The following is an 18,361-nucleotide window of genomic DNA, read 5'->3' as shown; positions in this document are numbered from 1 at the left end:
TGAGGCTATGTCAAATATTTGTTAACAGCACAGACCCAGACAGACAGTCATCATCAGAAACACAATATGCATTCAGTTTCAGTTCATTTTCAACAACAAAAACAATCAAATTTCTAATGCAGATAAAATCACAGTATACGTGATCAGGATAGGCAATTTTAGTGCAACCAGCAAACTTTTTGGGTTGACAACATGATAGAAAATGTGTATTAGAACATGCACTTACCTTCGTGTTGCGCTGTAACTCACAACAGAACAATCCAAATCAGACTTTAAGGTCAAGACAACAAAGATGAGATGGCTGAAGAACAGACAATCTCAGCTTCACTGCAGCTATCTGATTTACACAGATACACAGACCACATTCACAGGTGTCTCCTCCTTTCCTCACTTTTTTTTGTATCATCCTCAAACTCTTGAATAATATAACTATTATTGCTATCTATTTATTTGTATTATTAATATATTTATAAAATTATACTTCAAGGTGTCTTAATAGTTGTAGAAAATCTCTCTTTAAAATACAACTCTAAAGTGTTATGGAAATGTCTATGTTTTATCAAAGTGTATCCTTGGACAGCCTTTATCAGTCTGTCTTTCCCACTACAGAGCTTCTGTGTGTTGGACTGACCATTCTTGTAAGAATTAAAAGACCAAAGACTGTTTTTTAACTCTCTGTCTCACAAATTATATTTATATTTTTTTTTAATGACACAAATCACTGGACGTGTACCAGACAAGTAGCTATTGCATGAAAATATAACACTTACATTTACTCCTCAATCCTATAAAATGATTTATTGTAGAAAATCTTCTCTCTTCCTTCAAAAAAAATCTGGAGTCAAGAAGTTCCAGATGGCAAAATCAGACTTTATTGTTAGAGAAGATCGCACTTGCAGCTGATCTCACACTTATACAATCAAAAATGAATCATACATTAACAAAATATTCATTATGGAGAATACTCGATAGCTTCAGGCAGTTAGAGAGACTGCTTGTACAAAACCAAAAAACTGTGCCGGGAATATTAGGGAGATTCCAAAAAAAAAAAAAAAACAAGCACACCAGATCATTGGTTAAGAATGAAGGTGCAGTCAGATTGCAGTCTTGTTGTGCATCGTGGGTTAGTTGTCTCGCCAAATAAAATCTGATTTTGGCATCTGGAACTTCTTGAGCCCTTTTGTTTGACAAAGAGAGAAGATTTTCAGCTTTTGGATTAAGGAGTACATGTGAAAAATCTTCATAGGGAGACACCTACATGTCTGGTACATATCCAGTGACATATTAGCTTACAGAAGTTGTTTTAGTGCTTTAGTTGTTTTAAAATCTGATCCTGGACACTTGGGATTGGCTTGTTAATTAATTAGCTTAAAAATGTTTGAAAACCTCTACTTTTGTCCACATGCCCAAACCAGTTTTGACACGCACAATAAAATTCAAATCCTCCAAATGTGTCAACACTGTCAGCCGTTTCCTAATTCACTTATAATTAATTTCATTTTATTCAAAATATATTACAGAATCATCAATACAGTAATACCCAACTGGCACCAGTAGAACTGATTAAATAAAATATTAATATGATTTTCTTTTTTTATGTTATGACTTTCTGCAAACATCTACCATTAAAAAAGTAATTTATTTAATGTTTAATTTAATTAAGAATGTAGACCTATTCAATAAATACCCTCTCCAACACATATGCACATCAACAAGATTTAACTTATTTCAGAGAAATAGATTTTCCTGTCATCAAAGAAAATCTCTCTTTTTCAAAATAATCTTTAAAACCAATGAGTTTATTGGTCAAAACAACAAATCCCATATGCTCTAACAATCACACTCGCAACTCTCTTATTATACATTTTCAATGGGAATAAAGTTGGGTGGTTCCCAGTTTCTTAAAAAAAAAATCATCCCTATTTACCTGCCAAAATTATTGATGGAATATTTTTGTCTAACATGCAATAACAAACTGTAGAAGTCTCGGAATGTTTTTGTTCAAAGTATATTAAACAAAATTAGTTTGGATTAATTAAAGCCAGAAACAAGTTGAAGGCCTTGAAGCCAGTGTGACAGTGACTGTGATTTAAAGATGGTTAGCACTCAAGAACAGATTGTTGACGAGGATGTGGAAGTAAAAGAAGTCTAATCTGTGTGGTTGTATTAAACATATACACCAGGGCTACTGATATTTAATTGTGGAAAGCAGTAGAGGTGAAACTTGGACAAAAATGAGCTATATGATTATTGTTAACAACTGATAACAAAAATGCATGAAGCTACTTTGTTCAATAAAATCTTATTTTGATTTTCAGAACGCTGAATTCTGAACACAAGGAAGACTTTTCTCCACAAAATTATTTACCAAACTCTTTGGTTTCTCTTTAATGGTGGCTACAAAAATAAAAAATTAAAAAAAATCAAAAAAAAGTCACAGAGTTCCAGCTGAGTGTAAAGCCAAGATACCAGCTGCTGTTTTTACAGAACTGCTTCAGTGAAACATGCAGGGTCACAGTGTACCGAGAAAAATCTCCTGTCTTGTGATTGAAGTTCAAGAGGCAGAAAATGTATTGAGTTAAGCAATAAGGTCAAGATGACAGATGCCTCTGGTCCGTCTCTAATGGTCAGGTCTCAATTACTATTATTATTATTATTTATAATATTCTTCAGTTACTGACCAAAGATCATGCAATGGTCATGCACTTAATCATCACATAACACTTTTAATTCAGTCTTTTCTGATGGAAGTTTAATAAATAAACAAACTGTTTTGTTGTAATAATTTGCTGTTTGATGGAAATCATCCGTGTTTACAGATAGGCCTGCTATTAAGATGGAAATTACCTAGACTTCCAGTCTTTTGTTAGTAGACACAGACACATTTGGTTTTGAAGTACTTACAGTCTAATATCATTCCTTCCAATAACTTCTACAACCGTTTATTGTAACTCAGATAAAATATTACAACAATAAAATAAATTAGTAGACCTGATGTCTAATATTTGCTTTCTTGCTTTCAAAGATAGGATGCCAATATTTTTTTTCAATTACTGATTTTGGATTGTTTTTTATTTTTTTTAATAATACAACAAAAGTAAATGCAAATATACAAGACACACAAAATATGCCTCAGAAATTCACAGTTAAGCTTAAGAAATGGTGTCACACAAATGTACTAGTACAGAATACAGAAATTAGATTTATTTAGAAATTGTATTTTGTGAGGTTACTCCATCTTGTTCAGTTTCTGGCTTTGGGGATTGATATTTTTCCCAGGGGTGTGGTGTTTCCTGGCCAGGCATGAACTCCAGCCACTGTTTGTAAAAACCACGGAAGCCGTCTATTTTGTCCAGGTATATGTTTCGTGATTTTAACTGAAGGAAGAAAGATAAAAGGCATAATTAATCCATGGCAGTCCATTACAATCCTGCTCATAGCGCAATTACATGAAAAACATTCACAAAATACATGCATTTGATTTTACTGAACCTAGATGTCCTTTTAAATTAAGTGAATAAATAATAATTTAATTTAATAATTATACTCCTTAATAATCCTTATCATTTTATTAAAATGTATTGTTATTTTCTTAATTCATTATATTTCGCTTACTGTTTTTATCTACGATTTGCTTGATATGAGATTGTCTCATATTTTCAGTTTCAGTTTCTAACCTTGTCATAGGATGGAGGATACTGAGTTGCAAACTCCAGCTGTCTGATGATGACATCATTGGGCGGCACTTGCAGTTTGTGCATGTGTAGAAGAAGTTCATGCAGATAAGCATAGTCCAAACGCTTAACTGCCTGGCTGATCAGGGCACTGTAAACATGAGTGTTCGGCACAAGTCCACAAGACTGAAAAAGAAAGAAAAAAGAACCTTCAAAATATTTAGAAGAAACTTGGAAATAGTTGATAATTCTAATAAGATGAAACCTTAAGTATAATAATAGTGAAAATGAATAATAAAAGGATGATACTGGATTTCATACCTCCATTTCAGTAAGCAACTGCCTTGCATCTTTTTGTCTACGGCAAGCCAGAGCAATACTACAAAATGTCTGTGCATTTGCCACCAGCCCTTTGTTAACCATAAGAGCTTTTACAGCCTAAAAAGAAAGAAATCAGTTATTTATTTATATTTTTACACATTTACATTTATGCATTTGGCAGGCTCTTTTGTAATTGTATTTATTTATTATTTACAGTTATGCATTTTGCAGATGCTTTCACCACTTCAATTTATATTTCACTGCAACATCAGCTGTCGTAGTACAAATTAAAGAATCTGTTCAACATCTGCTGATCCCGTGTCCTATGTTAACACACAATCACTTTTTCTCTATGATGGCACCTCTGCTCGTTTGCCCACTCTTTCTTGTCATTGTTAGTGATCACCAACACTTAAAATGCTTTTTAGCTCTTTATCAGTATGATGTAGTGAGTGGTGTAGTAATACTCATTGAATTAGGCCTGATGAACAGATGAATAATTGCATTTCTAACCTTAGCCCCATCCAAGTCTCCAGCTTTGGCTGCCCTTCTGATCATAATGTTAAAGAATGTCTCATCCAGCGTGACAGCACTCTTTTTGGCCACATTAATCAAACTCTGCACTGATTGGCTGCCGGGTTCCATGACATCAGCCAATAATGTGATGGTTTTGATGTTGGGCTCCAGTCCATCTTTGGCCATTTTCTCTAAAAAACCTTCAAGGTTTCCAATCAGAGCCAGCCTATCCAAAGCACCGTTTACGGGTCCCAAGGAAACCACACCTGAGTGGCAAGTGCTGGGGTCCAGAAGGTTTGGGAGGCGGGAACTTTGTGACTGACATGTGAGAGAGCCACTTGATGATACAGGCAGCATTTGAGTCTCATTTTGAGATGTGTCTGTTTTGCACAGATCTTTTTCCTTGGGTTGGCAGAAATCAGTCTCTTTGGCTTGTCCATGGCTCTGCGTGTGCTTGTCTAAAAGCAGCTCACTCTCAAATGCATCCATATCTAGTGGCTGGCTGGACATCGCTTCTTTGACTTTCATCCTATGGCCTTTCTTTCCACTTGTGAGTTTAGGGATCACTTCCTCTGTTCTCTTCAGTAGTAGCGCAGAAGCCAAACCAGGATCACCTATCCCACAATCCCGTGCTACCCGCAGGAGTATGTTGTAATTCTGAGTGTCTGGTCTTATTCCAATCCTAAGCATCTGGTGCCACACCTACAGAACAAATGACAATAAAAGAAGTACTTCACAGGATTGTTAACCCAAAGATGAAAAATTGCCATCTTTCCCCTAAACCTCATGTCATTCCAAACATAGAAGAACAATAATGTTAATCTTCGAAACAAGATTACGATATTTTCTTGATGAAAGCGGAGAGGTTCCTGTCCCTTCATTGAAAGTCCAATCAACCCAAATTTAAAAGATCCAAAAAAGTCATAAAAGCATCATAACATGAATTCATATTAATCAAATCTTGAGAAGTCTTGAGAACAGATTTGTATTTGTTAAACAAGGAAACTCAAACATGAATACAGATTATTTCATTTGTGGCTTAACAATCCATTTAAGAACTCAAAAACTGTGCAAATAAGTAAGATGATAAGTGAGTAATATGGATTGAAATTTTGGTGGCTGAAAATTAAATGGTGTCTATTTCGCTAAAAAATTTTTTAACGAAATACACACTAACACCAGAGAAGAACTAATTAAATACCAATTGTGGTTTAAATGGAATTTGGGTAATACTTTATTTTACGGTTGCATCTATTAGTTGCTTATTAGCATGTATATTACTAGAATATTAGCCATGTATTAGTGCTAATTAAGAACATATTGATGCCTTATTCTACATTACCTTATTATACATCCCTAATCTTACCCAATACCTAAACTTAACAACTACCTTACTCACTATTAATTAGCAGAAAATTAAGAATTTATTGAGAGAAAATCATAGTTATTAGTAATAAGAAACGAATAGATGTAACTGTAAAATAAAGTGATACCAGAATTTGTTTTAATGCAAATATTTTAAATTGCTGACATTTATATCCATATTATTTAGCTTGTCACCAAAAACGATGTTAGAGTAGCAATTAGTTTCAGCTGAAATACTGATTGACTCTACAGTTGAACATCACTACAACTGGTTTATTTAGCACCTTAGAAAAACAACGTAAAGAGTTAAATTACCAAAACTGATTTATTAAAACTGTAAAAGGCTGGTGAATCACTATTAATGTGTGTTTCTAGTCAGGAGGTGTTTAAGTACCTGTAAAGCCAGTCTGAATCCATGCTGCTTGTCCTTCACACAGCTCATCAGCAGATAATGAAATGTCTCTTGTGTGATGGGTTGTCCATTTTGAAGCATCTCCTATTCACGCATTTACACAGAAACCAAATGATGTTACTGTGTCGCTAGTGCAAAAAGAATAAAAAATTATAAATCTTCACATCACTGGGTATTTTGACATTAGTTAATACCCGCAGAATTTGAAAGCACGACTTCAGATCTCCAGCAAGTGCAACTGTTTTGAGCAAAGCATGCTGGGTAATGGCTGTGAGAGGGACGTTCTTCTTGAGAAGCTCTTGCTTTAGCTTCAATGCCTGTTCCAGCCCTGACTGTTTCCATGGAGACTCCGCACAAGCGTTGAACAGCGCAGTGTATGTAGCATCGGACGGCTCGATTCCTCGCTTCTTCATCTGAGTCATAATATTCAAACAGGGTTAATCAAAGATCAAGTGTGTCTTCCATGCATCATCCGCAGAGCCTAATATAAATAATGACAAGTGAAAATGTATTGTCATCTTACATTATTGTAGAGCTGGAAGGCTTTCTTTAGGTAGCCGACACGTCCACATGCGCCGATGAGCACAGTGTAGTTATACTCCTCAGGTTGTAACCTCTCACCTTTGAGCATATCAGCCTCAAAGAGAACCAATGCCTCAGCCAGCTACACGCACACAATAAATAAATCAATTAATAAATTAAAATGTCTATTGGTTTATATGGAACAGAGAAACATTTTGATCTACACTACACAAAAAATGGTGATAACACAATTATTTATTACAAAAATTATACACTTTTGTGCATACTTAAGTGTGCACAGTATATACTTAAGTGTAAACTAAATATAGGATTTTTTTGACAATTGCATGTTCTTTGAATTTAAGTGAAAATGTATTGTAATTTAAATTTATTTTAAATGCAATAAAATTGCCATAAGTGGGGTTTTTTTCAACTCACTTGAGCAGGACTTAAGTTCATATGTAATTACATATATTTATAATTACAAATATCTACATTTAATTACATAATTATTTATATTATCTTTGAAATGTGGTTAAAGTGTACTGCCAAATGTACTGAGAGGCACTAATAATAAACTAAGATGTAATTTAAATTTATTTGTATTGAAATTTGTACATCATGTATTATATTATTTATAAATGATACTTGAAATGACAAAGTTGTGATTTAGTAAAATATATTAACTTTAAATGTAACATTGAACAACACACTACAGTTAAATTATAACATCAGTATGTTAGTAAGTACATCAAAATAAATGTACATTAAATCTCAACAAAAGATTATTAAAACAATTATTATAAATATAATTTCAATTAAAACAAATAACGAATTAAGAGCATTTAAGTGGCCTTTCTAATTAATATTCTGCACTGCAGTTTTTTTTCAAGGGATATAAGTCTAATACCATCACTGCCTCAGAGTAAAGATTAATGTTATTAAATCAGATTTTTGACCACGTACTTTGTCCTCTTTGATGAGCCGTTTGCACTGGAGGAAATACCAATATGTCGTATTTTTCCGACCTGTTCTAGACTTGAACTTCTCCACCAGCTGCACATCATCTTCATCCGCATCTCTGTATTTCAGATCCAGCTGCTGCTCTGGGGATGTTTTGCGGAAGGTTCGTCTGGAGGAGTACCTTCTGGAATAATCACCAAACACAACACTTGTGTCTTCCTCCTCGTGCACATGCTCAGATGCGTTTGACTCTCTATTGTTGCTGTCGGTCCACCTTAAAGGTGTTAATGTAGCTGATTTGCTAAAGAATCTCAAGGGTTCGTGATGCAGGTTAGAAGGACAGACAGCTGAGCTGCGCGTATTAGAGGATCCGGCAGCGCACTTTATAGCATTAACACTGAAGTTCCGTGTAAAAATACCTCTCAGAAGTGCAGAACGCAACATTTTGGCCATCTATCTTGAGTTCAAAACTAATTAGTCAATTCATATCACCCTTTCAAAACATAAACTGCGGTAGAAACAGGAACTAGAATGCCTCACAAGGTGCTTCTACTGGAAATCGCCATGATGCTATAACGGAAGACATTATTAATAGATAATATTATGATCGAGATATTTATTTACTCTATTTTATATAATTATATTTCACTTGTCAAAGTGAATTTGAATAATTTTATATAATCGTAAAACTTAGCTGACCAAAACTGTATTCTCGATTTTATCTAACGAAACGAAAAACAAAAACAAAGATGAGCGTGATCGATTAGTAGGGCTGATCGTGTGTTCGTCTTGACGCTGCAGAAACTGAATGTCACCTCTATCACAGAACTGCCATCTAGTGACTAATATTGAAATTATGTCCTGGAATAAAAAACTTCACTTGACAATGTAGTTTAAATTTATATTAAATGTAATTATTTGAATATAAGAATGCTTTTCTGACCCATTTAATATGTCTTTAAAACTGCTTATATATTATATAAAAGTTGATATAAGTTATAAATTAAAGGCCAATTGTAATGATGAAGATAAAAATGTAATGATTTCTTTAAAATATAATATATAATAATATAATAAAACATAATTATATAACTTAATATGAAATGTAAAATAACTTTACAGTTAACATTCTAAATTAAAAAGTGCTATATGTTATTCAACATCAAATTAAGTGTAGTGCTTTAAAGCACCCAAAGAACAGTTCAGTCAGTTCATAAAGGAACCATTTTTTTCATAGTGTGAATAACATTTTAATAACCTAAATCAGGGGTTTTCAAAACTGGGGTTCGGGGACCTTGAGGGGGCCGCAAATGAGATGTCAATGTTAATCTTGCGTTTATCACCTATAGAGTAAACTGAGTGTGTTTCATAGCATGCCGTAAAATTTAAACCGCACACGTGCAAAGTCAACTGGCGGGAGAGAAACAACACATTCATGCCCAGATACTTTAAAGGAAAACAGGTGTAGGAACAAATATAGAACAACTGCAATGCTTGGTTGCATAAAACAAAATAACTGAATTTTCCTGCACAGCATAGCCCAGGTCTATAAGCAGCAATGAGTAGATACTGGGGCAAGTTGTCACATCTTTACTCCAGTTAATCATTCAGATTAGGTGTATTTTTAATATCAAGATTCAAGTGAATTTAGATATAAATACATTATTATGTGCAATATGAAATATGAATTAAGAATTTAGATCTGTAAGAGAAAAATGTTTGTAAGTCCTCTCTGTACTAAGATTTTTTTTTTTCCAGATATGTACTCTGACGAGTGGAGCAGGAATCGGCAGGGTAGAGATCTGTGTCTGTCATCACGAATTTCAGCTTTTGTCAGCTTCCAGAGGAGAAGAAGACGGGTAGAATAAAACCTTACAGTGCTCAGGGTGACTTACAGATATTTAATCTTTTTTGGTAATTTTTATTTTAGTTGTTTGAATTTTAATATAATATAATTTAAATTTAATTTTTTCACATTATTAGCTCTTTTTGTCAAGTCACAAATTCCATGCACTTTCCTTACAAACACCCTGGGGTTTGCAAATCCTATTTTGGGAAACCCTGCAATTAGTGTAAGACACCATCGTGCACATTACAAAAGAGCTGATTTGTATGTATAGATAACTGGCCTTAGCTGCTCTATCGTTGTAGTTGCTATTCATATAAGCTCATGTCTTGTTTTCAGACTCAGTCTCCTTCCTGAGCATCTACTTTGCCATGCTGTTGGTTGGCGTCTGCTTTCTGCTGCCATACAGTAGGTTCATCACCGATGTGGACTACTTCCACTGAAAGGTTTCTGTGGGACTGTGGCTAACTATTTTAATGGTTCCCATGAAGTTGGAATATACGTCAGATTTGATGTGCCAAAACCAGGTACCAAAAGGAGTTGAAGATGAGCGTGAAGGGAAAAATAGGTTTAATCAGAAAATTGTAGCTCTTCAGTGAACATACTACAAAATAAAGTTATAGTTCACACAAATATGAAAATATACTGAGAATTTACTCACCCTCAGGCCATCCAAGGTGCATATGAGTTTGTTTCTTCATCAGAAAATTTTGAATAATATAGCATTACATCACTTGGATCAATAAATCCTTTGCAGTGAATGGGTGCCATCAGAATGAGATTCCAAACAGCTGATAAAAACATCACAAGATAACCCACACCACTCCAGTCCATCAATTAATGTCTTGTGAAAAAATATGCCAAAAGTTGTGTTTTTTGTAAGAAACAAATCCATCAAGGGATTTCAGCTTATTTTAGGACTGATGATGTTTGACATAGCATATGATGACTTTTTTACAGAGCTGCTGGGTCAGAGGTGTGCTGCTGCCCTGGTGATCTGACCCTATATGCTCTCAATTTTGGTGACATATTTTATCCATCTGTGTCTGTTCCCTAGTTTGGAGTCAGATTTACAGAATGATACACTGGGAGAATGGCTGCCTATTCTCACCATGGCTCTGTTCAACATGTCACACTTTGTGGGAAAGGGAAAATCAGATCGTTTGAGGCATTCTAGAAGCAAATAATATTTAGGATTTAAAAATGGCAAATGTTCAAAGTTCTTTTTTCTCTCGTCAGACCTTGGTATGCTGTCCATGTCCAGAAAGGTAAGAAAAACATCATCAAAGTAGTCCATGTGACATCAGAGGGTCAGTTAGAATTTTGTGAATCATCGAAAATACATTTTGGTCCAAAAATAGTAAAAATTACGACTTTATTCAGCATTGTCTCATCTTCCGTGTCTGTGTTACAGAGAGTTCAAAACAAAGCAGTCTGGATATCCGGTTCGTGAACGAATCACTCGATGTAACCTGATCTTTTTTAACCCGTTCACCAAATCGAACTGAATCGTTTTAAACGGTTCGCATCTCCAATACGCATTAATCCACAAATGACTTAAGCTGTTAACTTTTTTAATGTGGCTGACACTCCCTCTGAGTTCAAACAAACCAATATCCCGGAGTAATTCATGTACTCAAAGAGTTCACTTACTGAACTGATGTGAAGAGAGAATTGAAGATGAACACCGAACCGAGCCAGATAACGAACAAAAGACTGACTCGTTCTCGAGTCAACAGAGAAGACAGTGCAGAATAAAGTCGCAGTTTTTTCCATTTTTAGACCAAAATGTATTTTCGATGCTTCAACTAATTCTAACTGACCCTCTGATGTCACATGGACTACTTTGATGATGTTTTTCTTACCTTTCTGACAGCAGACCGTACACACAGCTTCAATGGAGAGACTGAGAGCTCTCGGACTAAATCTAAAATATCTCAAACTGTGTTCCGAAGATAAACGGAGGTCTTACGGGTTTGAAACAACATGAGGGTGAGTTATTAATTACATAATTGTCATTTTTCGGTGAACTAACACTTTAAGTACAATACATATCACATACTTTAAGACTTTTACTCAAGTAATATTCTAAACATTGACTAAACTTATACCAAAGTAATTTTCTGGTAAGATATCTGTACTTTTACTTTTGGCTTTTTATACACCACTGACCTACTCTGCATATCAAATCACCTGCTAATGGTTTTTTATGTATATATATATATATATATTTATTTTTTTTTTTCTAAATTAAATCTATTTTATTTATTTATTTATTTATTTTTAAAGTTTCTTGAAAAAATGTGACTTTACAGAAGTAATGAACTGCACTAAGCACTACTCCAGCATGGTAAGTCACTATACTATTTCAAGTCTTTTAGCTGAAATAAAGATGTAGAGTGTAATATGTTAAATAAAATTTTAGATGAGGTAATATTTCACTTACTTGGGGTTCAATGAACTAACGTTTTTCATCCGTGGACTTGTGCAGCCCATTATCCCTTCAGTAATATAGGCTGTGTACACAGGGATCCTGTTGTCAGTGTCATGCAATGTTGCATAATAACAACATTATTTCTCGTTGTGCAGATCTGCCTGTATTGTGGTTCAGGAAATCTTGTCGGTGATTTTCCATTTACAAAATTTACCACATTCACTCCTGCACATTATCAAGTTCTCTGCATGAACAACAATCACTCAATAGTTTTTTTTTTTATAACTAATAACATTTGAATAACAAACAAACACTTAGATCATGTATCTGTACAAGTCAAAAGCTATTATCAATTTAGAGGCAAGAATGTAAGAAACATGATACATAACACCTTCTGTGTAGTAATTATAATATCTATTAAAGATGCTCAACTAATAATAAAAAATAAAAGGTAAGGAAAAAGTGCTATTGTAGTGAGATGGGGGAGTATTTCTAACATCCTGCATTCAACATATGAACACTCTTTTTGTGATCATAAGTTTTATTTAGAATAACTGAAGTGAATTACGAAGCAGTACAGAAATACATTGAGGATATAAAAAAAAAAAAAAAAAAAGAAAGGTAAAAGGTGATACATATGTGCATATAAAAACACCTAGGTAAACACGTTCTAACATAACTAAAGATATACTTGGATACATAAAAAAATATTAAATATAGTATGTTATTTGCTGTTGATGAAAAAAAAGAAATAGAAAAGAAATGAACACATGAGCAGACCATGATAGCAATTTATCAGACTGTTGAACAGATCTCAATTCAAAATAATTATTTTAAAGCTTGGGTCATATCACTCCAGCAGGAATGTGAACGCTTTTAAAGAAATGTACTATGAGTAGAGGCACACAAACTTGATCCACTATATATCTCCTTATAGCTACAATACATATTAAAACAAAGTTCATTTAATCTACCCAAAAAGCTTTTTTGTTGTTTATAAAACCTGAAAGATAATGCTTTGGCGTTAATTATTTCTTGTTTTAGCAGAAGGGCTGAACACTCACAGTTGATTGACTTGGTGACCATTTTGATATTAAAATTAAATTAAATATAATCATTATATAATCATGATATAATCATTAATTTATTTTCTATTCAAATAAATTTATCAATGGTGTTGTTCGAGCTATGGTTTCAATGAAACATCAGGACAAAGGTTTTCTGGTTGTTCGAGATCATGTGCATAAACATTTAATCATTCTTTATTCCAGATTAGTGTGATATGATAAAGTTCATTTATACACATCAAAACTGTTTTGATTATTCATTACAGTCAAACATACAAGCTGTAAGACAATAGTTCTATAACGCTTTATTTTGAAAGAGCATTTTTATTTTTGGGATCTAGGTTTTTTATTTGGTAGGGGTTCTGTATTGGTTCTGTCCCTCTTTCTGCCTTGGGTAGAGCTATCGAACAACTTAAAAGATGGAACATCATAAAGCATCGCCAACTCTGTCTCTAAATCCTCCACAGATTTGTCAATGGGAGGGATGTTCTCATTCACTCCAATAGATCCTCCTGTGATCTGGCAAATGTTATTGTTGTCTAAGCAACAGTATGCGGTCCAGAAATGACTAGGCACATTCACTCTATTGTTTATTTTATTAGTACCTGGTACCACTCCTGTCACAATGTAAACAGTATATTTTTTCAGTAGACATTGTGCAAACTGTATTTTTGTTTCCTTCTAGTACCCTCCACTGGCCTGAGTTAAAAGAGGGGTCTTGTGGAGCAGCATTGGTGAGAGTGAAGGTGGCATCAGCACAGTCCTTTGAGTGTGCATGGAAGACTGGTGCCAGATGACCTCTGTCATATTCAGATTTTATATAATCTTTATTGAGAGCTTGTTGGCCTCCAAGTCCCTGTATATTCACATCTTCTGGTGTCATGTCTGCTGGTGCATCAAGCTGCAATAGTGAATCAGTTGTGATTATGAGTTTAAAGACAGTTCATATTAGATTAACAAAATCATGCTAGTTAATATGTGTCTGCAATCACTTTTAGGCCAAATCTATCTATCTATTGTTCTTCCTTCTAGTTAGACACATTAATTACCACCCTTCCATATCACTCCTTCTGCTATTCAGCATTGTAATATACAACACATGTAATATATTTCATCTGTTCATATGTTTATCTGTTTTAGGTTTTGTTCATGTTTTTATAAAATTAATTTGAAGTTGTGTCCATAGTCTAGTGTGCTTCTCATGTGATCTTTGCTTCATGTGTTATGTTTTCATTGGTTTTGTTGTCTTGTCAGGTGGTTATCTGTTCTGTCTTGTCATTGGTTCATCTTTTCTAGTCAAGTGTTGTGTCTGAAATCGCTCACTCATTCACTGATTCACTAATCTCTATATAATGTAAGACAGTTGAGTTCACTCAGGAAGGAGTGAACAAATAAGTGAACAGATTCGGACGGTGAGGTATACACTGTGCATGAGACTTGGAGCTGTAGCAAAAACAACGATGCCACCTCAGTAAATTAGTAAAATATTAAACTGAGTTATTGTCTACATAACATATTTTAATATAAACAATGTATGACAAAAAAACATTAAAACAGAAATAATAAAGATGTAAACGTCATCTCTCTCCATTGGATTGTGGGACATTGGTTGTACACTCGAAATCAGAATGAAGTTGTTCTCTCAGAATTCAGACAGCGCTACAAAATGGCTGACACCCGAAATAGTGCACTATATAGTGGATAGGGAGCGGTTTCGGACACAGTAAAGTTCTCATGTTCAAGTTCCAGTGCTCATGTTAAGGTTTTAGCAATGTGTTTATCCAATGTTGCTAAAGATGTGTTGACCTCAGATTGGATGGATCTGAAGATATTCTGCATGTTAGAATGATGTCAATCCCTTGTTATGCTTCTTTCAAACTTATTACACAATTTAAGAGAAGATTTAGAGCTGTTATCATAGAAAATGGAGGATGCACGACATATGACATGATAGGGTGCCAGAGTGTATATGAGAAAAAAGAATCTTAATAATTTTACTTTTAAAGTTATATGTGAATATTTTGAACAAAAGACTGAGAAAATTAGCAGCAACGACATTTTGCTATGGCATGTTTAGCTTATATTTAGCTTGTAGGCATCAACCTAAATCAACCTTTTTCAGAATTAACTACACTTTTCTGAGTCATGTTTGCAATCGTTTCTTTTATATCTTTATATCTTTTATATTTTATTATGTAGTTCATCTGCAGGTGTGTTAACATGAATATGATATGCAGAAGTGTCTTAATACATTGTGTCTTCAACTGTTTATTTGTTGATTTATTATCCAACGATTTGTGATACAAAAATAATTTGTGATATTTTGCTTTTAAATGAATGTAATTTTTATTTTCGGTTGAGCTGTTTTTATTATTATTATTATTATTCATAGAAATGGCTAATTAATAATAATAGTAAATTTGATGTCTACATCCACACCAAAAGATGAAAAAAAATCTTAATAAAAAAATTCAAAACAATAATGAGAAATAATTTAGAGTAATATTTCACTTACTTGAGGTTCAATGTGCCACTTGTTTAGTCTTTTGCAGCTCTTTAGTCCTTCAAACTTGTAGGCTGAGTACACAGGGATCCTGTTGTAGGTGTCATAGTATGTGGCATAATAAGGAACATTATCATTTAGAGTTTGGCAGATCTTCCTGTATTGTGGATTAAGAAATTGTGTTGGTGGTTTTCCATTTGCAAAAAACTGACCACATTCGTTCTCAAAATTCTGCACAACTTTGGCCGAACCACTGGAGAGAAGTGACAGCATCAGCACATGAAGAAGCAGCAGCATGATGAAGAGATGATGAATTATCAAATTCTCTGCAGGAACAACAAGCATGTGAGACTTTTTATTGCTATAACAGCTTATATATATACATATACTCATATATATATATGATAAAACATTACTCAATTTGTTTTATAACATATAAATCAAATATAGACACTTACCTAAAATTTATAGCAATGCAAGACCAAGATCACGTTATTTACCTATTCAAGAAACAGCTCTATAAATATTAAAGAACATACCAACACAGAAGGTAAGGATACACTGGTGTTGTAGTGAGATGGGCAAGTATTTCTAACATCCCAGTGTCAAACTTTACACTAATTTCCTTAAGTCCATTTAACAAGTGTGTTTGATTAGGAAAATAAACATTTAAAGTAAACAATATATGACGCTTGTTACAGGATTCAGAATATCACACACTATTGTGGACCTCTTCAACCAAATACACTTTTGGATTTTTTTGCCAGGTGAATGATCATGGTCTTTTTTTATTTTGATTTTTTTGCCAGAATGACTGACTGCACCCAAGTCAGTCCACATGGTGACCATTTTCTAGTCATACAGATCTTGTTTGCTTGAATAAGGAAAATAATTATCTTAAGGTGTTTTCCCAGCTTAAGTTTTGATAGTACAGGACACTAAGCAAACGCTTCCTGTTCTTCCTGTATCACATTTTCTAAGTTGAATTTGTGCCAAATTTTGTTTTACACTCCAGTAAGATCTCACAACTACTGGTTATTTTCTTAAAGAGCCAGTAAGATGAAAATTTTAAGCTGCCTATCACTGTTTATAAGTCCTGTACAATAGGTTTAAATCCATCCAAGATTAAAAAACATTGTCATTTTGTCTCAGAGATCCCCAAACGGTTCGCGCGAAGCTGTTCAAAAGATTCAGTTTCCTTAAATCCCACCTTTCGGTAGCATATTGTGTTCTGATTGGTCAACTGACATAGTTTTGATTGGTTGTTCCGCACACAACTTCATGGTAAACAATGCGTTAGCATCTGTTTGGGGTGAATTATGTCTTATTCCTCTCATCGCGAAGCAAACAGTAAAACAAAAAACTTGAACAGTCTCGCTGCTTTTTCTTCTGTGTGGGCGTATTCAAGACGTGCGCTTCAGTTTGAATCTGAATAGCGCGTTCAGCGCGGGGGCATGGTCACATTAGATATAATGAAGGTAGACGTGAAAAACGGACATCGCGTTGTTTTCATATGGATTACTTTATCACAGAATATTTTCGGCAGCACTTTTTTAAAGTAGACATGTCAAGCTTTCTATAGATATCTCTCTCATGTCTCTTCGTTGAGTATTCACGGAGTTACACTTCATTTTAATGACGTGTTTGTAAATGAAGATCATCAGCACAGACAAAGGCTGCAGACAGCACACATACTGATAACACGCTCGGGAGAAAGCAAACACATAACTATAAAATCATACTTACAGGTTGTGATTCGGAGATGCTTGTTGGTCCAAATAAAGTTGGTAATGAACCCTCTTTTATGGCCTAACGCTTTGAAAATCCCGCCTTGTACGGAGATTAGAAAAACAGTCATCAGTGAAATGTTGTGAACACAACAAAAGGGATTTGTTGTATTGATCTGGTATTGTGGTAAAAATGAATTTTAGCCATTGGTTCTTCTGATCTTCATTCTTTGGCAGTGAAAATAAAACAAACTTGCCTTTACAATTAAAAACACACTGTCTCCTCGACATGATTCTATCACACCAACCAGAGCGTCTGTGTGTGTGTGTGTGTGTGTGTCGGGGGGGGGGGGGGGGGCAGGTCAGAGTTCTCCCATAGACAGTAAAAGAAATGGACACAGCGACCCCATTGGAACTCAACTGAGACAATTGAAGCCCATTTTTTAAGCGTTTTTTAGCACTTCCGTTTCTGACGCGCATGACTCAAACGAAGCTTGACGACGTCAGCAACCTGTCTGACAGATGTAGATCTTCTAGTAGCTGTGTGTGCAAACTGCCATCGTTAATCTTGCAGAGACCGCGAGCTTGAGCGGGGAGTTCTTTGTCGTGAGTGAGCAGGAGTAAGTATTCTGATTAATTATTTTGTATAGTATTTTAAAATGTAACACCAGTACGCCATATTAAGTTAATTGCCTGCGAGCTTCTCCTCCTGTCTGTACGGTAATGCGACAGAGAGTCGAGTGGTTCTGACGCGATCGATAGCCTATTTTTTACAAAAACTGTTTCTACAGGGCCATAATGTAACGTAGAAGGTAATGGAGCCCTTTATACATTGTCGTGTATCTTTAGAAATAAATAATGGAAAAACAGAGTCTTTAAAAAGCCTCAGATGTAAAGTTATTCGCTGTCAAAGTGACGCCAAAATGAATGGGAGTCAATGGGAATGCTAACGCAAGTGAAGTTCTGCTACAAGATGACGGCACCCAGCTTCAACTTCAACTTCCGGTCGAC

General features: G+C 34.6%; 1 protein-coding gene and 1 pseudogene across 1 annotated transcript; both read right to left on the bottom strand.

Annotated features, from left to right (window-relative positions):
* Nucleotides 1-3,039: 3,039 nt before the first annotated feature.
* On the bottom strand, nt 3,040-8,341 carry ptcd1 (pentatricopeptide repeat domain 1). The gene is made up of 8 exons (XM_026204623.1): nt 7,777-8,341; nt 6,812-6,952; nt 6,483-6,701; nt 6,271-6,372; nt 4,509-5,213; nt 3,996-4,112; nt 3,678-3,860; nt 3,040-3,377 (listed from the first exon to the last, which is right to left on the bottom strand). Exons 1-8 carry the CDS (start codon nt 8,224-8,226, stop codon nt 3,204-3,206), a joined length of 2,091 nt encoding a protein of 696 aa, XP_026060408.1. The 5' UTR covers nt 8,227-8,341; the 3' UTR covers nt 3,040-3,203.
* Nucleotides 8,342-13,238: 4,897 nt separating this feature from the next.
* On the bottom strand, nt 13,239-16,155 carry LOC113044806 (endonuclease domain-containing 1 protein-like; annotated as a pseudogene).
* Between the last annotated feature and the right edge of the window lie 2,206 nt (nt 16,156-18,361).

Source organism: Carassius auratus, chromosome 26 (assembly GCF_003368295.1).
Source record: "Carassius auratus strain Wakin chromosome 26, ASM336829v1, whole genome shotgun sequence".
Lineage (NCBI taxonomy): Eukaryota > Metazoa > Chordata > Actinopteri > Cypriniformes > Cyprinidae > Carassius > Carassius auratus.
The sequence above is the reverse complement of the archived record's forward strand: the minus strand, read 5'-3'. Positions and strand labels throughout refer to the sequence as shown.